Source organism: Salvelinus namaycush, chromosome 11, assembly GCF_016432855.1.
Source record: "Salvelinus namaycush isolate Seneca chromosome 11, SaNama_1.0, whole genome shotgun sequence".
NCBI classification, from domain to species: Eukaryota; Metazoa; Chordata; class Actinopteri; order Salmoniformes; family Salmonidae; genus Salvelinus; species Salvelinus namaycush.
The window spans coordinates 18,788,101-18,808,271 of NC_052317.1; the positions used below are offsets into that span (position 1 = coordinate 18,788,101).

The 20,171-nt window shown below is 43.1% G+C and overlaps 1 protein-coding gene across 1 annotated transcript in view; it reads right to left on the minus strand.

Annotated features, from left to right (window-relative positions):
• LOC120055539 (XK-related protein 4-like) overlaps nt 1-19,086 on the minus strand; it is a 63,807-nt gene extending 44,721 nt beyond the window's left edge. The window contains exon 1 of the mRNA XM_039003405.1: nt 18,395-19,086. Coding sequence (XP_038859333.1) covers nt 18,395-19,086 — 692 coding nt within the window. The remainder of the gene's footprint in view (nt 1-18,394) is intronic.
• Between the last annotated feature and the right edge of the window lie 1,085 nt (nt 19,087-20,171).

Sequence of the window (20,171 nt, forward strand, 5' to 3'; positions counted from 1 at the left end):
GGTGGGTTGAGGGGGGAAAACGGAGAAAGAGCAACTCGATAGGCTGAGCATCTGGTTAAATGTTCATCCAAGGTGGACATCCCTCCCTGATGGAGACACTGTTCTCCTCTACTCTCTCTGTGACTCCTTCAGGAACAAGAAGTGCTGTGTTATGTCATCAGTGGGAGAGCAAATACTTCCTCTATCCTCCCTTTGACTCTTGTGTTCTGATTATAGGAAATAGAGGAAAAAGAAGCACAGGTCATAGTCTTTATGGAACCTTGTGTGTCATTGGCTGGTGGGGAGATGATTTTAAAAAACTGACATGGAGGAAAGTGGCAGAGGGGGTGTTGGAGCAGTGTTGTTGATGGAACACTCCAGCCAGGTATCCCCCTGGGAGCCTTGTGCATTATGGGACTTAGAGTGTGTTGCTTGCTCCCGCTCTGTATTGACTGGAGCAGTGGGTTCCAATCCTATACAATCCTTCTACTCCTTGAATGGGGAGTATGTATCAGCTTTAAGTCCCCCATGCTGCTAAAGCCTACAGAATGCCTTCTCCATAATGGAGGAGCTCAATGGAAGCAAGCTGCTCCACTCATGACCACAGTAATACATTTAGGAGGCTTACTTGTTGGGCCATTCACTGGTATAAGAAGCAGTCTCTCTGAAATGTGGCAGTTTAAGGAAACAGCTTTCCTCTGTGAGGTACGCAGCGCTTAGGAATTTTCCTATGTTTACCGATTATAAATTGAATCAACTTCCATTTGCTTTGTAATTCCTCAAGTTAATATTCAATACACCATACTCAAACAAATATGGTTAAAAACAGAGGTTTAAATTTGTCACACCTTATTTTGGACATTGAGTCAGAGGTATAATATTGTTTTCACTATTTCCCACAGTTAACTAACAACTGCATTATACAGAATAAAAATTATCTGTTTAATTTCTACACAATCTATGGTTTGACGACTCTCACAGGGGATGTTACGGTCAATCACGCAATCATACTTTATAGTCCACCTTGTACACGTAAGACGCAATCAAGCCATACAGAAATGAAATATTAAACTGCCAATAAACCATCAGGAGCATCAATACCCACTAAAGAGGGCTGTAATGCATCACAAACATTCAGGACCAAGTTGCTCTTTAAGTAGAAATTCTTAATGATCAATATGGAATGCACAGGGTTAGCCTGCTGTGTCATTAAGTTGCCCCCACTAGGTCAGTCAGTCATTAAATGTATTAGCCTCACAGTGAATATAATAAACAAGTGGTAGTTAAGTAGGTTTGTCATCATTGTTTTGTCCAAAGGCTGACCATTCCAAAGCAGACAGGACATACATGCAGGGAACTGTAAAAAAAAAAAAGAATACATGCATTTCACAGGGTGTTTCCTAGTAAGGCATCCTTTTGGAAGGATGGGGGTCTGCAGTGAATAAATACACATTATGTACACCGCGCACCATGGCAGCACTGATTAACTTTGAAGTTGTTTGTTTGTTAAATGAGGCATGTTGCAACATTAATTAAAAGAAAGGCACTCAAACTGCAGTACTGGAAGGGAGCGGAAACAACCTGTTTCACTATGGGGCAATTAGGAGAGAGCGACACCAGTTGTTGGGTTTTTTGTTTCCTGATGCTGGGTGGGCAGTATGAGCCCATCTGGTGTGTGGGGCCTCTCCCTCCCAGCACCATCCAACATCACACCACAATACAGGTAGGCAGTTACTCATCCAGACTAACTAGCCAGCAGGTGTCAACAGGTAAGCATATAGTATGACGTAATCAGAAAACTACTAATTAAAAGTCTAATTGCTGTGGTTTATTTTCAGCTGCCTCTACAGCATTGCATTGCTGAGTTATCCTCTAGAATGGTGTTCTGATGTTATAGCAACAGCTTGCCCCACACTAGGTAAATAAATACATGGTCTACTGGGATTGAGTGGGCAAGTACTAATATACTGCAATGTGTAAGTGAGAGGAAGTAGGTTTGACACAGTACACACTGTATTTTACACAAAAGACAGTTTGTGCACCTTTAGGTATACTTCAGTATGTGGGAGGGAATCATATAACCATAAGTAGCTTATGTAGCATCATATGATTCAATAAAATAAAATCAAATTTTATTAGTCACATGGGCCGAATACAACAGGTGTAGGTAGACCTTAGTGAAATGCTTATTTACGAGCCCCTAACCAACAATGCAGTTTACATTTTTTGGGATAAGAATAAGAAATAAAAGTAACAAGTAATTAAAGAGCAACAGTAAAATAACAATAGCGAGACTATATACAGTGGCTTGCGAAAGTATTCACCCCCCTTGGCATTTTTCCTATTTTGTTGCCTTACAACCTGAAATTAAAATAGATTTTTTGGGGGGGTTTGTATCATTTGATTTACACAACATGTCTACCACTTTGAAGATGCAAAATATTTTTTCATTGTGAAACAAACAAGAAAAAAAAAAGAAAAAAACAACTTGAGCGTGCATAACTATTCACCCCCCCAAAGTCAATACTTTGTAGAGTAACCTTTTGCAGCAATTACAGCTGCAAGTCTCTTGGCGTATGTCTCTATAAGCTTGGCCCTGGGATTTTTGCCCATTCTTCAAGGCAAAACTGCTTCAGCTCCTTCAAGTTGTATGGGTTCAGCTGGTGTACAGCAATCTTTAAGTCATACCACAGATTCTCAATTGGAATGAGGTCTGGGCTTTGACTCGGCCATTCCAAGACATTTAAATGTTTCCTCTTAAACCACTCGAGTGTTGCTTTAGCAGTATGCTTACGGTCATTGTCCTGCTGGAAGGTGGACGTCTGTCCCAGTCTCAAATCTCTGGAAGACAGAAACAGGTTTCCCTCAAGAATGTCCCTGTATTTAGTGCCATCCATCATTCCTTCAATTCTGACCAGTTTCCCAGTCCCTGCTGATGAAAAATATCCCCACAGCATGATGCTGCTACCACCATGCTTCACTGTGGGGATGGTGTTCTCGGGGTGATGAGAGGTGTTGTGTTTGCGCCAGACATTGTGTTTTCCTTGATGGCCAAAATGCTCAATTTTAGCCTCATCTGACCAGAGTACCTTCTTCCATATGTTTGAGGAATCTCCCACATGCCTTTTGGCAAACACCAAACGTGTTTGCCTATTTTTTTCTTCAAGCAATTACTTTTTTCTGGCCACTCTTCTGTGGAGTGTACGGCTTATAGTGGTACTATGGAAAGATACTCCAATCTCCGCTGTGGAGCTTTGCAGCTCCTTCAGGGTTATCTTTGGTCTCTTTGTTGCCTCTCTGATTAATGCCCTCCTTGCCTGGTCTATGAGTTTTGGTGGGCGGCCCTCTCTTAGCAGGTTTGTTGTGGTGCCATATTCTTTTAATTTTTTTAAATAATGGATTTAATGGTGCTTTGTGGGATGTTCAAAGTTTCTGATATTTTTTTAAAACCCAACCCTGATCAGTACTTCTCCACACTTTGTCCCTGACCTGTTTGGAGAATCTCTTGGTCTTCATGGTGCCGCTTGCTTGGTGGTGCCCCTTGCTTAGTGGTGTTGCAGACTCTGGGGCCTTTCAGAACAGGTGTATATATACACTCAGATCATGTGACAGTTAGACTGCACACAGGTGGTCTGTTATTTAACTAATTATGTGACTTATGAAGGTAATTGGTTGCACCAGATCTTATTTGGGGGCTTCATAGCAAAGGGGGTAAATACATATGCATGCACCATTTTTACGTTTAGAATTTTTTAGAATTTTATGAAACAAGTAATTTTTTTCATTTCACTTCACCAATTTGGACTATTTTGTCCATTACAAGAAATCCAAATAAAAATCATTTTAAATTACAGGTTGTAATGCAACAAAATAGTAAAAACGCCAAGGGGGATGAATACTTTTGCAAGGCACTGTACAGGGGGGTACTGGGGCACCGGTTAGTTGAGGTAATATGTACATGTAGGTAGAGTTAAAGTGACTATGCACAGATGATAACACCAGAGTAGCAGCAGTGTAAAAGAGGGGGGGGGGGGGGGGGTTGCAATGCAAATAGTCTGGGTAGCCATTTGATTAGGTGTTCAGGAGTCTTATGGCTTGGGGGTAGAAGCTGTTTAGAAGACTCTTGGATCTAGACTTGGCGCTCCGGTACCGCTTGCCGTGCGGTAGAAGAGACAACCGTCTATGACTAGGGTGGCTGGAATAGGTTTTGTCGTGCGCTCTTCATGAGTGTCTTGGTGTGCTTGGACCATGTTAGTTTGTTGGTGATGTGGACACCAAGGAACGTGAAGCTGTCAACCTGCTCCTTTAGCTCAGTGCGGATGTTACCCGTAATCCATGGCTTCTGGTTGGGGTATGTACGTATGGTCACTGTGGGGACAACGTCATCGATGCACTTATTGATGAAGCCAGTGACTGATGTGGTGTACTCCTCAAAGCCATCGGAATAATCCCGGAACATATTCCAGTCTGTGCTAGCAGAACAGTCCTGTAGTTTAGCATCTGCTTCATCTGACCACTTTTTTAATTGATCTAGTCACTGGTGCTTCCAGCTTTAATTTTAGCTTGTAAGCAGGAATCAGTAGGATAGAATTATGGTCAGATTTGCCAAATGGAGGGCGAGGGAGAGCTTTGTATGCGTCTCTGGACCACCTTTACTCCACACACAGAGGTTTTTTTTCCCCATCTGGTTGCACATTTAACATGCTGATTGAAATGAGGTAAAACTGATTTAAGTTTCCCTGCATTAAAGTCTCTGGCCACTAGGAGCGCCTCCTCTGGGTGAGCGTTTTCTTGTTCACTTATGGCGGAATACAGCTCATTCAATGCTGTCTTAGTGCCAGCCTCTGACTGTGGTGGTATGTAAACAGCTACGAAAAATACAGAAACTCTCTAGGTAGAGTGTGGTCTACAGCTTATCATGAGATACTCTACCTCAGGTGAGCAATAGCTCGAGACTTACTTAGATATTCCTTAGTTATTTATAAAAAAATACATAGCCCGCCTCCCCTTGTCTTACCAGACGCCGCTGTTCTATCCTGCCGATACAGCGTATAACCAGCCAGCTGTATGTTGATAGTGTCGTTGTTCAGCCACTACTCCGTGAAGCATAAGATATTACAGTTTTGAACGTCCTGTTGGTAGTTTAATCTTGCTCGTAGGTCATCCATTTTATTCTCCAACGATTGAACGTTTGCTAGCAGAATGGAAGGAAGTGGGGGTTTATTTGATCGCCTACGAATTCTCAGAAGGCAGACCTCCCTTTGGCCCCTTTTTCTCTGCCTCCTCTTCACACAAATCACGGAGATCTGGGCCTGTTCCCGAGAAAGCAGTATATTGTTCGCGTTGGGCTCGTCAGACTCGTTAAAGGAAAAAAAGGATTCTGCCAGTCTGTGGTGGGTAATCGCGTGGTGAGTAATGTCCAGAAGTTATTTTTGGTCATAAGAGACGGTAGCGGCAACATTATGTACAAAATAAGTTTAAGAACTAAGTTACAAACAAAAAAACACAATTGGTTGGGCACACGTTAAACGTCTGCCTTCTCCAGCAGAATTTTTAGCTGTTGGTATTGTCTTGCTAGGGCAATTTAATTTAATTGCTGTCTTTTACCTAGTAGCTTACTTAAATCATTGCTCAGTACTTGTGACTGTTGCTGTGGACTAGTTTCAGGCCTATTTGTTTAACAGTCGTGATAATTTGTGGGTGTATTGTATGTTAGGGGGTGTTTTCTTCACCTCTACTAGGCAAGTCTTTCACCTTTGCTAGGCAATTATTGTTGGTACTTTAGTTTCCCCTGTTTTTTCAGTGGCAGCTGTAAACGGTGGTATTGTCAAACGACAATGTTGTCGCCGAAACAAAGACGTTCTTCCGAGTTGTTCTGGCGAGTTGTTTGAGGAAGTAAAGAGAGGAAGGCTCCACATCACTCTCTCACTTGAGTATCTTACCTAGTTATTTTCTGATCTCATTTAGCTCTTTTGTAGCTTTGGCAAGTATGTGTGTGATTTCTATCCCAGTTCGCTCCTCTCTCCTCTCTGTAGGTCTTCGTTCAATAAAGCGGAGTTAATCTCAGCCTATATTGCCCTCCAGTCCCTACACTTTTTGGCACCGACAGAGACATGGATTACCCCAGAGAACGCTGCTACTCCAGCTGCTCTCTCGTCATCTGACTAGGTGTTCTCTCATAGTCCGAGAGCATCTGGTAGTCGTGGTGGTTGCACCGTGCTACTCATTTCTGGAGACTTTCTATTTTCTCCCTCACTCATCTGTTCATCTCCTAATTTGAATCCCATGCAGTCACTGTCACTTGTCCACTCAAGCCTAACATTGTCATCTATTGCCCACCAGGTGCCCTTGGAGAGTTCCTCAATGAGCTTGACACCTTGATAAGCTAATTTCCCGATGATGGCTCACCACTCATCGTACTAGGCGACTTCAACCCCCCGACGCCTGACTTCAATTAATTTCAATTTAATTAACTTTTGATCTCACTCTTTCCCAGTCACCGCATACTCACAACGCAGGCAATATGTTGTACCTCATCTTCACTAGAGGCTGTTCGCCTACTAATCTCACTGTAACCCCCTCCGTGTCTCTGATCCCTACTTTGTTTCCTTTTCTCTCCATCTCTCCTCCATCCCTACCCAGATGCGCCACTGCAATCTTCGCTGTCTCTCTCCCACTACTCTCTCCTCTTCTATCCTATCCTCTCTGCTAAATCCTTCTCCCTCCTGTCTCCTGACTCTGGTTCTTCGACCCTACTTTCCTCCCTGTCTGCATCTCAGTGTCCCATATCCTCCCGGCCGGGTCGACCTTCCCCTCCTGCTCTATGGCCAAATGACTCACTGCGTGCTAACAGAACAGGGCTGCTGGCAGCTGAGCGGAAATGGAGGAAAACTACACTTCTGGAGGACCTATCATCCTTCCTCTCCACCTTCTCTTTCTCAGTATCCACTGCTAAAGCTGCTTTCTATCACTCTAAAAGCTTCTGCCTCCAGCCCTGCGAAACTCTTCTCCACTTTCTCTTCCCTCCTTAATCCTCCACCCCCCCCCCCCCCCCCCCCCCCCCCCCCCCCCCCCCCCCCCCCCCCCCCCCTCCCCTCACTCTGCGAACGACTTTGTCAACCACTAATGAAAAAAAAGGTTGATGGCATCCGCTCCTCATTCACTCAGCCTACTGAGCCCACTAATCCCATTCACACAGAACTACCCTACACCTTGACCTCTTTCTCCCCTCTCTTGCCAGATTAAATCCTGTGACTAGTGATGTCCGGCTGGCCAGGTGAACGGTGTTTCCTCCGACACATTGGTGCGGCTGGCTTCCGGGTTAAGCGAGCGGGTGTTAAGAAGCACGGTTTGGCGGGTCATGTTTCGGAGGATGCATGACTCGACCTTTGCCTCCCGAGCCCGTTGGGGAGATGCAGCGATGTGACAAGGTCAAAATTTGGGCGAAAAAGGGGGTAAAAAAAATATTATATATATCCCTTATTTATTTTATTTCCAAAACACTTGAGCCTGCTGTCTGACCAACTCTCTATCTCTCTCAGAATGATCTTCTTGACCCTAACTGGTCAGGCTTCAAGGCAGCTCACTCAACTGAGACCGCTCTCCTCTGTGTTACAGAGGCTCTCCATTCTGCCTAAGCTGACTCTCTCTCCTCTGTTGTCATCCCCCTAGATCTATCCGCTGCCTTCAACACAGTTTACTATCAGATCCTCCTCTCCACCCTCTCAGGGTTGGGCGTCTCGGGCTCTGCACACTCCTGGATTGCATCCTACCTGGCAGGTCACTCCTACCAGGTGGCGTGGAGAGGATCTGTGTCTGAACCATGTGCTCTCACTACTGGTGTCCCCTAGGGTTCGGTTCTAGGTCCTCTCCTTTTTTCTCTTTTCACCAAGTCACTCGCTATTTTTAAAACAAGCCATAGAAAGTTGGTTGCAATTTCAATTTAATCCACCAGAAAAGACAGAACAAACAAAACTCAGATATACAAAAGGAAAGTGGAAGTGGAAAAAAGTAAGGAACTTGTCTGTCGGCCCTGCATTAAAGACCATAATTGGTTCAAGAAAATTGTGATAAATAAAAATAGTATACCAGTTTCATTTAAGGACCAAAAAATTGACAGCTGTGCCATATAGATTGCAAAATAGTTGGGAAGAGATTTGAGGGACTGATTCCATGGCACATGGTTTATGAACTGATGCGCAAAACTTGGATTTTTTATTATACAGAATTCTTTCAACCAATAAAATGTTATTTATATGGGGGATACAACCTTCCCAGCTCTGCAGATTTTGCTGCGAAGAGACAGAATCATTTGATCATTTGTTTTGGTATTGTCCATATGTAGCTTATTTTTGGTCACAGGTCCAGGAATGGCTGAAGAATTGCAATATTTACCTGGAGCACTACTGGGCGATCTGAAAAGTCATAGTCAATCGATTAATAATATAATAATACTTTCAATTTAAAATTTGTAGAAACAATGAGAATAGAAAGGTTCAGAACTTTTGTGAAACATCACAGCACAGTTATGTCAAATAGAAATCCAATATGGATGGTGTTAAGAGATAGATGGGAAGGATTGAATGGAGCTGAAGGTTGGGACTAATAACAACAAGATAACTAATGTAAAACATATTGTGCCCGTAAAACATATATAGGTTAAGAACTTTTTTGAAAAGAGCACAGTTTGAAAGATATGGCAAATAGAAATCAAACCGGATGAACATCATAAATATATGGGAGAGGTTGAGAGTAGAGGAAGGACAAGAGTTAAAAACAAACTAAATGAAACTATTGTAAAATAGACTGTGTCCATAAAATGTATATAGTATGTATAAGCTGGAAATACAGGCCTAAGCGTGGTTGTTCACTCGTTTGCTCCAATTGGGGGAGGGGTGGTAAGGTTGGAGGGTAATAAAGGAAATATATATTTTTAAAGATATGTGTGATATATGTATGTATATTTGCAAAAATATATGGGGGATTGGAAGTGATGCAGACAAAAGTGATGCAGACAACTACATTTGTGGTAGCTATAGTCTTTCTGCAATATTAAAGTTGATCACAAATATTTTTTTAAGTCACTCGGCTCTTCCAGATCCTCACATGGTCTCTCCCATCATTGCTTTGCGGATTACACTCAACTACCCTTCTCCTTCCCCCTTCTGACACCCAGGTGGGGACACGCATCTATGCGTGCCTTGCATACATCTCAGCTTGGATGTCGGCCCACCACCTCAAGCTCGACCTCGACCAAACAGAGCTGCTCTTCCTCCCGTGGAAGGCCTGCCCGCTCCAAGATCTCTCCATCATGGTTGACAACTCCACAGTGTCCTCCCAAAGTGCAATGAACCTTGGCGTGACCCTGGACAACACCCTGTCGTTCTCTGCAAACATCAAAAAAGTGACTCGCTCCTGCAGGATCATAGTCTACAATATCCGTAGAGTACGACCTTTCCTCACACAGGAAGCGGCGAAGGTCTTAATCCAGGCACTTGTAATTTCCCGTCTAGACTACTTCAGCTCTGTTGGCTGGGCTCCCCGCTTGTGCCATCAAACCCCTGCAATTTATCCAGAATGCCACAGCCCGCCTGGTTTTCAACCTTCCTATATTCTCCCATGTCACTCCGCTCCTCCGCACACTCCACTGGCTTCCAGCCAAAGCTCGCATCATCTTCAAGACCCTGGTGCTTGCCTATGGAGCAGCAAGGGGAACTGCCCCTCCTTACCTTCAGGGTATGTTCAAACCCTACATCCCAACCTGAGCACTCCGTTCCGCCACATCTGGTCTCTTAGCCCTCCCACCTCTACAGGAGGGCAGCTCCCAACCCAGTCATAGCTCTTCTTTTTCCTGGCACCCAATGGTGGAACAAGCTTCCCCCTAAAGTCAAGACGACAGAGTTCCTGCCCATATTCAGAAATGTCTGAAACCCTACCTCTTTGAATAGTTCTTAAATAACTCTCACAGTGCCCCTGGCGAACAGGGGACTGTTAACTAATCAAAACATGAAAACTATTACCATTGAAGACTATGTACGTGTTTTAATTCAGAACTCTGTGAAATAGTGTTGACAATTGTACTCCAAAAATAAATCAACAGCAAATATGCCTCATTCTCTGTAACCAGAACTTGAAACTACAACCTGTGATGCATACTATGCACAGATTAGAAATATGACAGTCTTCCAAATACAAAATAGCCTACTAACATCATCCTACACAAAATGTAGTCATTAGTACAGATTGAAGATACACTGATGCTACCATAAATCACTTATACATGGCGTCCTAAGAATGATACTTCACACACAAGACAAGGTCTGCGTCCCAAATGGCTCCCTATTACTAATATACTGCACTACTTTTGCTCATAGGGTAGTAGTGCACTACATAAGGAATAGGGTGATATTTGGGAAGTATAGAAGGAGAGGCATCTCCATGACAGGATTCAGTATGAACACAATGGTTGACAAAATGAGGATGCAGCTAGAGAATGCATTGGATTCAATAAAGAGTGTTGTACTGTATACATTACAATGTACATAATAGCTCTATACAAGCTCTATACATAAGGGACTGACTCATGAAGTTAGAGTTGTATAGCAATATACAGTATGTATAGCAGAAGTCTGGCCCATTGACTCATTAAACTATACAAGCGTTATACGATCACTCTGATGATGATCAATCTTCCAGAGATAGTGTATTTCTACAGTAGTGAGAGATAACATGGACACTGGGCGTGACCAGAAAGCAGAACTCTAGATGTTTTCTTCCAGGGCCAGTGAATTCTGTGCTTAAATGATGTGTTCCGAATCCAATTGCCAGTGAGCTATCGTGGAAAAGGTGGGTGGATCTGGAGAGGATCTGGAGCAAAACCTCAACGGTTTGGTCCAGCTGGTAGACAGTGGTGGAAAAAGTACCCAAATGTCACACTTGAGTAAAAATAAAGATACCTTAATCGAAAATGACTCAAGTAAAAGTCACCCAATAAAATGCTACTTGAGTAAAAAGAAAAGCAGTATTTGGTTTTAAATATACATAAGTATCAAAAGTACAAATCATTTCACATTCCTTATATTAAGCAAACCAGACGCCATGATTTACTTGTTGTTTTAATTGACGGATAGCCAGGGGCACACTCCAACATTTACACAATCATTTACAAAAGAAGCATGTGTTTAGTGAATTGGCCAGATCAGAGGCAGTATGGATGACCAGGGATTTTCTCTTGATAAGTGTGTGAATTGGACCATTTTCCTGTCCTGCTAAGCATTGGAAATGTAAAGAGTACTTTTGGGTGTCAGGGAAATGTATGGAGTAAGTAGACTATTTTCTTTAGGAATGTAGTGGAGTAAAACTAAAAGTCATCAAAAATAGAAATAGTAAAGTACAGATACACTAATAAATGATCCTGACTAGTCTCCCAGTCCCTGCCGCTGAAAAACATCCCCACAGCATGATGCTGCCACCACCATGCTTCACCATAGGTATGGTGACAGGTTTCCTCCAGACGTGACGCTTGGTATTCAGGCCAAAGAGTTCAATCTTGGTTTCATCAGACCAGAGAATCTTTTTTCTCATGGTCTGAGAGTCTTTAGCTGCCTTTTGGCAAACTCCAAGCGGGCTTCATGTTCCTTTACGGAGTGGCTTCCATATAGACACTCCACCATAAAGGCCTGATTGGTGGAGTGCTGCAGAGATGGTTGTCTTTCTGGAAGGTTCTCCTATCTCCGCAGAGGAACTCTGGAGCTCTGTCAGTGAACATCGGGTTCTTGGTCACCTCCCTGACCAAGTTTGGAACCACCGAGACTCTTCCTAGAGCTGGCCGCCCGGCCAAACTGAGCAAGCGGGGCAGAAGCTTGCTCAGTTTGGCCGGGCGGCCAGCTCTAGGAAGTGTCTCGGTAGTTCCAAACTTCTTCCATTTAAGAATGATGGAGGCTACTGTGTTCTTGGGGACCTTTAAAGCTGCAGAAATGTTTTGGTACCCTTCCCCAGATCTATGCCTCGACACAATCCTGTCTCGGAGCTCTACGGACAATTCATTTGACCTCACGTCTTGGTTTTTGCTCTGACATACACTATCAACTGTGGGACCTTATATAGACAGGTGTGAGCCCTTCCAAGTCATGTCCAATCAATTGAATTTGCCACAGGTGGACTCCAATCAAGTTGTAGAAACATCAAGGATGATCAATGGAAACAGAATGCACCTGAGCTCTATTTCGAGTCTCATAGCAAAGGGTCTGAATACTTATGTAAAAAAAGGTATGTTTATTTTTAATACATTTGCAAAAATCTCTAAATCTGTTTTCACTTTGTCATTATGGGGTAGTGTGTAGATTGATGAGGAAAAAAATATTTAATCAGTTTTAGAACAAGGCCATAACGTAACAAAATGTGGAAAAAGTCAAGCGGTCTGAATACTTTCCGAATGCACTGAATATACTGTATACACTGAGGCTGCCTGGCTGCTCATTTGAAATGCAATCGGGTGTATTCCATTGTGAGATACAGTACACACCTATTCATTCCTGGGTTTCTTTATTTTTACTATTTTCTACATTGTAGAATAATAGTGAAGATATCAAAACTATTAAATAACACATATAGAATCATGTAGTAACCAAAGAAGTGTTAAACAAATCAAAATGTATTTATATATGAGATTCTTTGAGGTAGCCACCCCTTGACAGCTTTGCACTCTTGGCATTCTCTCAACCAGCTTCATGAGGTAGTCACCTGGAATGCATTTCAATTAACAGGTGTGCTTTGCTTTGCTAAAAAAAAAGAAGGTGGAATTTCTTTCCTTCTTAATGCATTTGAGCCAATCAATTGTGTTGTTACAAGGCAGAGGTGGTATACAGAAGATAGCCCTATTTGGTAAAATACCAAGTTCAAAGAACTTTGAAAGTTTCTTCAAGTGCAGTCGCAAAAACCATCAAGCGCTATGCTGAAACTGGCTCTCATGAGGACCGCCACAGGAAAGGAAGACCCAGAGTTACCTCTGCTGCAGAGGATAAGTTCATTAGAGTTAACTGCACCTCAGAAATTGCAGCCCAAATAAATGCTTCAGAGTTCAAGTAACAGACACATCTCAACATCAACTATTCAGAGGAGACTGCATGAATCAGGCCTTCATGGTCAATTTGCTGAAAAGAAACCACTACTAAAAGACAACAATAATAAGAAGAGACTTGCTTGGGCCAAGAAACACAAACAATGGACATTAGACCGGTGGAAATCTGTCCTGTAGTCTGATGAGTCTGAATTTTAGATTTTTGGTTCCAACCGCTCTGTCTTTGTGAGACACAGAATAGAACGGCTGTGTAGTTCCCACCGTAAAGCATGGAGGAGGAGGTGTGATGGTGTGGGGATGCGTTTCTGGTGACACTGCCAGTGATTTATTTACCAGCATGGCTACCACAGCATTCTGCAGTGATACGCCATCCCATCTGGTTCGCGCTTAGTGGGACTATCATTTGTTTTTCAACAGGACAATAACCCAACACACCTCCAGGCAGTGTAAGGGCTATTTGACCAAGAAGGAGAGTGATGGAGCGCTGCATCAGGTGACCTGGTCTCCACAATCACCGACCTCAACCCAATTGAGATGGTTTGAGATTAGTTGGACTGCAAAGTGAAGGAAAAGCAGCCAACAAGTGCTCAGCATGTTCGTAAACTCCTGTTGGAAAAGCATTCCAGGTGAAGCTGGTTGAGAGAATGCCAAGAGTGCAAAGCTGTCAAGGCAAAGGGTGTCTACTTTGAAGAATCTCAAATGTAAAATATATTTTGATGTGTAAAAAACATTTTGGTTACTACATGATTCCATATGATATTTCATGGTATTAATGTCTTCACTATTATTTACAATGTAGAAAATAGTAAAAATAAAGAAAAACCCTTGAATGAGTAGGCGTGTCCAAACTTTTGACTGGTACTGTAAGTGTCAATCCAAAGATGTGACGTATACAACAAACATCTGGACTACTGATGATAAATTTAGGATAACAATGATTGTGGGGGCTGTCTTGTTAGACTTCAGTGCAGCTTTTGACATTATCGATCATGGTCTGCTGCTGGAAAAACGTATGTGTTATGGCTTTACACCCCCTGCTATAATGTGGATAAATAGTTACTTGTCTAACAGAACACAGAGGGTGTTCTTTAATGGAAGCCTCTCAAACATAATCCAGGTTGAATCAGGAATTCCCCAGGACAGCTGTTTTGGCCCCTTGCTTTTTTTTTTTTTTTTTTACTAATGACATGCCACTGACTGAGTAAAGCCAGAGTGTCTATGTATGCGGATGACTCAACACTATACACGTCAGCTACTACAGCGACTGAAATGACTGCAACACTTAACAGAGCTGCAGTTAGTTTCAGAGTGGGTGGCAAGGAATAAGTTAGCCCTAAATATTTCTAAAACTAAAAGGATTGTATTTGGGACAAAACATTCACTAAACCTCAACTAAATCTTGTAATAAATAATGTGGAATTGAGCAAGTTGAGATGACTAAACCGCTTGGATTAACCCTAGATTGTAAACTATCATGGTTAACATATTGATACAGTAGTAGCTAAGAGGGGGAGACGTCTGTCCATAATAAAGCGATGCTCTGCCTTCTAAACAACACTATCAACAAGGCAGGTCCTACAGGCGCTAGTTTTGTCGCACCTTGACTACTGTTCAGTCGTGTGGTCAGGTCCACAAAAAAGGACAGCATGGCTGGCGCTTGGATGTACACAAAGAGCTAATGTTAATAATATGCATGTCAATCTCTCCTGGCTCAAAGTGGAGGAGCGATTGACTTCATCACTACTTGTATTTATGAGAGGTATTGACATGTTGAATGCACCGAGCTGTCTGTCTAAACTACTGTCACATAGCTCGGACACCCATGCATACCCCACAAGACATGCCACAACAGATCTCTTTACAGTCCCCAAGTCCAGAACAGACTATGGGAGGCGCACAGTACTATATAGAGCCATGACTACATGGAACTCTATTCCACATCAAGTAACTGATGCAAGCAGTAAAATTATATTTAAAAAACAGATAAAAACCACCTCATGGAACAGCAGCGACTGTGAAGCAACACAAACATAGGCACAGACACCTGCATACACACACGATAACATATGCACTATACACACACACACACACACACACACACACACACACACACACACACACACACACACACACACACACACACACACACACACACACACACACACACACACACACACACAGATTTAGTACTGTAGATATGTGGTAGTGGTGAAGTAGGGGCCCGAGGGCACACAGTGTGTTGTGAGATCTGTGAATGTATCGTAATGTTTTTTACATTTTATAAAACTGCCTTAATTTTGCTGGACTCATGGAAGAGTAGCTGCTGCCTTGTCAGCAGTTAATGGGGATCCATAATAAATACAAATACAAATACTGTATGGGGAGGTTTGACAGCCATATTAATAACCCCACAGCTGCAATTGAAAGGGGAAAACTTTACTGAAAAGCAATTTACATTGTGTGTGTGAAATATGAGTAAACTAATACAGAAAATGCATTTGACAAAAGGTTACTCATAATTCAGAAATAACTGAATTATTCAAACCATAAACCATATCCAACGTGAGTATTTGGAGAAATATATGATGGAAACCTGTTTGGACAAACAATTACAAAATCATTGTGCTAATAATACACATGATGTCATGTCATAACCGTTGTCAGGAACCAACATGGCTCACACTGGGTCTGATGAACTTCATTAACACACAGCCATTTATAAAACCTTGTCTGTCTCAAATGGCACCCTATTACTTATATATACTGCACGACTTTGACCAGGGCTTCTGGTCCAAAGTAGTGCACTACATAAAGAATAGGGTGCCATTTGGGATGCAGCCCTCAACTTTGCCTGATTTCCCCAGACTACTGTGCTCACTGCCGTGTCTCAACAATACCCTGTCTACTCTCTGAGGATACACACCCTGGTGGAGTCAGATCTACAGTATTCTCAATGCACCAGACAATGTGACATAACAATGATGAAACTAAATGGGGCGGCAGGTTGCCTAGTGGTTAGAGCGTTGGGCCAGTAACCGTAATCTTTGTGGGCTATACTCGGCCTTGTCTCAGGATGGTAAGTTGGTGGCTGAAGATATCCCTCTAGTGGTGTGGGGGCTGTGCTTTGGCAAAGTGGGTGGGATTATATCCTGCCTGTTTGGCACTGTCCGGGGGTATCATCGGATGGGGCCACAGTGTCTCCTGACCCCTCCTGTCTCAGCCTCCAGTATTTATGCTGCAGTAGTTTGTGTCGGGGGGCTAGGGTCAGTCTGTTATATCTGGAGTACTTCTCCTGTCTTATCTGGTGTCCTGTGTGAATTTAAGTATGCTCTCTCTAATTCTCTCTTTTTTTCTCTCTCTTGGAGGACCTGAGCCCTAGACCCATGCCTCAGGACTACCTGGCATGATGACTCCTTGCTGTCCCCAGTCCACCTGGCCGTGCTGCTGCTACAGTTTCAACTGTTCTGCCTGCGGCTATGGAACCCTGACCTGTTCACCGGACGTGCTACCTGTCCCAGACCTGCTGTTTTCAACTCTCTAGAGACAGCAGGAGCGGTAGAGATACTCTTAATGATCGGCTATGAAAAGCCAACTGACATTTACTCCTGAGGTGCTGACTTGTTGCACCCTCGACAACTACTGTTATTATTATTATTTGACCATGCTGGTAATTTATGAACATTTGAACATCTTGGCCATGTTCTGTTATAATCTCCACCTGGCACAGCCAGAAGAGGACTGGCCACCCCTCATAGCCTGGTTCCTCTCTAGGTTTCTTCCTAGGTTTTGGCCTTTCTAGGGAGTTTTTCCTAGCCACTGTGCTTCTACACCTGCATTGCTTGCTGTTTGGGGTTTTAGGCTGGGTTTCTGTACAGCACTTTGAGATATCAGCTGATGTAAGAAGGGTTATATAAATACATTTGATTTGATTTAACCGAAAGGTTGCTGGATCAAATCCCCGAGCTGACAAGGTAAAAATATGTCGTTCTGGCCCTGAGCAAGGGAGTTAACCCACTGTTCCCCGGGCGCCATGGATGTCAATTAAGGCAGCCCCCCCGCACCTCTCTGATTCAGAGGGGTTGGGTTAAATGCGGAAGACACATTTCAGTTGAAGGCATTTAGTTGTACTACTGAATTTCCTCTTTCCCTAAATGCTCAAGTGCTGAAGTGTGGCAGTGTCAAGGAGTTACATAAGGAGTCAAGGGTGCAAGCCCCCATGAAATGTACATTATTGTAGATGATATGATGCCCTTATCATGCATGGCCAGGAGCTAAACAGAAAATCAATAAAACATAATATCACATGCAAATAATAATGCATGTGCGAACACACCCACATTAAATTGCCCAGTCGCAGATAACATGTGTGTGACTGGAACAGAATGGATACAAAAAATAGGATGGCACCAGAGAGAAATTGAATTGAGAATGGAACCAATATCCACTAATAGCTTGTTACGCCCCCTGTATTTAATTAAATACATTCTTGAAGTTAAAGCTCAATCTCATTAATAATGGATTTACAATGTGATTTTATTCAATATCATGCCTCGGTATATGTTTCTATCTATAGATTTTGAACTTGATGTGGGTGAATTTACAATCCATTTCTTCTGACATGATGTGCTTTTTGCAAAAGAGTGTGTATTGATGGCCTGGTCCACACACACACACACACACACACACACACACACACACACACACACACACACACACACACACACACACACACACACAATAAACACACAACATACCCTCACCCTCAATGTTCAGATCCCAAATGTCTCCAATACACATTTGATATATTCTTAATTTAGGGAAATCAATGTGGTTTTTAACTGTTTCTTTCATCACACATAATGTACTTGTTTGTAAATAATAGGTATAGTTGTAAAGAGTTTCCCATTTGTATACTAAGCTGGGCTACATACATCTAGCCCTATACTGTATGGTGTGAAGAATTCAATTGAACATGCACAACTTCTAGCTCGCCATTGGACCAAGCACATTCACAAGGATATCACATCATGAAACATGATACCATTTTGTTTTACGACAGACTATTTATCTCCCTATGATTGTTTATTTAAGATATAACACCTATAACCCACCAAGAAGCTACTCAGGGTATGCTACTCAGAATGCTTTGCAGTGCGCGTAAAACCTGAAATGTTATACGTTCTATGGCAGTTGGTGCCTAATAATGAATAACAGTAGACCCTCTTGGGCATGATGGGAGCTAAGTGTAGGCTATGAGGTACGTGCAGTCAGAAGTTAACACACGTAGGCTAATGGGCTGCTACTCTCTTCATTCGAAAGAGCATATCAAACGCTTACCTCCATATCTGTCCAAGCTGCAAGATGTGGGTGACGGATTGCGCGGACCATATGAATAATGAACAGGACGCCGAGCTTGTCTTATTCGTCGGGGTTGCGGTGCTGCTGTTGCTGTTGCTGTTGGTTGTGGTGTTGCTCTTGCTCGCGGTGGATGCCTGTCTTTGAGGTGTGGACGGTTGGGCGCCCACATCTCCATGTGAAGCAGAACCGCTCAGCAGCTTCCCGTCCATGTGGGATGAGCAGTTTGCCGCACCGGCGGCATTGGAGCTCTCGTCGGTGCTGAAATCGTGGACGAACCATCGGAAACTAAAGACTTGGACGGAGAACGACCCTAGCACAACAAAAAATAGCGTGAGCCCGAACCACCAGTAGTCGCGACGGAGGTAATAGTCGACAGAAAGCCAAATGTCGGTGCCTACATCGGCGAAATACACCACCACTGCAGCGAGAATCCATAGACAGTCCCATATCGTGTATTTTGTTTGCTGCTCTCTGCCAAGGCGAAGACATGTCGAATTAGAACCACAGCACCGCGATTCCCCATTCACGAATTCCCCATCCCCGGTTCCCGAATCCGGCTGCGATCCTGGAACGAGTCCTTGTATTGAGTCCGAGTGGTCCGAATTCTGCAAAGGCGTGAACGCTACATCGCTCTTTCTAATTTTCAATACCCCATCAGATTTAGCGGCCATTATCGTAGCTTTTTCTTTCTCCTCCAGCCAACACCGTCTTTTCTCCTCCCGTTTTCTCGTCTCCCCCTCGGCTTCTGTGTTCCAGGCGTAGAGATACTGGGCTGGGCGACCTCCTCTTCCGCCAGCTACAGCGCCGCCTGTTCATAACAAAGCAACCCTACCGCTCGGCAGCGGGTACGAACCATATGCTCTCCCAAGGCACATACTTGAAACTATGACATCATTGCTTCGCAACTCTTCCTCTGTCGCTCCTCACCTCACATTTCTCCCCAATAGCGACAATAGAGCTACAGCATATTGCAATTCACTCTGATAGGCCTAATTAAACCAAATGTATAGGCTAATTTAAAAAAAAGTATATATATATATTCCAGAGGACTGCAATAAAATGAATCGAAGGCCTGGCCAATATTTCAGGTAGGTTATACTTGACCAACGATGAGCAAAATACAATAGGCTATTAACCAAATCCAGACCCACTAGGCAAAAACTGATTGAATCAACGTTGAATCGACATAATTTCAACCCCAAAATGCAATGTGATGACGATTAATCAACGTGGAAAACTGATTGGATTTGCAAAAAGTCATCAACTTCAGAGAATTTTGTATTTTTTTCACCCAACCTTTAACCTAAATCACGTTGAATTCATGTTAGTTAACAACTCAACCAAATGTAAATTAAAACTAGACGTTGAACTGACGTCTGTGCCCAGTGGGGAGGGAATAGGGCTCTCCTGCTGCCACTATGAAATAATACAATAGCTATAAATAACTGGAGCAGTGACGCACGCACCCACTAGAAAGTGTTGATTTGTGGTTAAGTAGTCAATTATCCCACTATTCACATATGTAGCCTATTTCTCATCTGGGTATTCTGGTACAGTGCGTATAACGGTTCAGCACCATGGACAGCTCCCGCGTCAACTCACTTTCATACTGTATGTAGCCTACAGCTACCCTTATACAGAATGCACCGGTAAGCAATCAAGTCCCGTCATTTATTACTAGAGGGTCCCGACACAGTCATTGACTGCGATTTTAATGAATGATCTCCGCAGTTATAACAGGCTATGCCTTGACCGC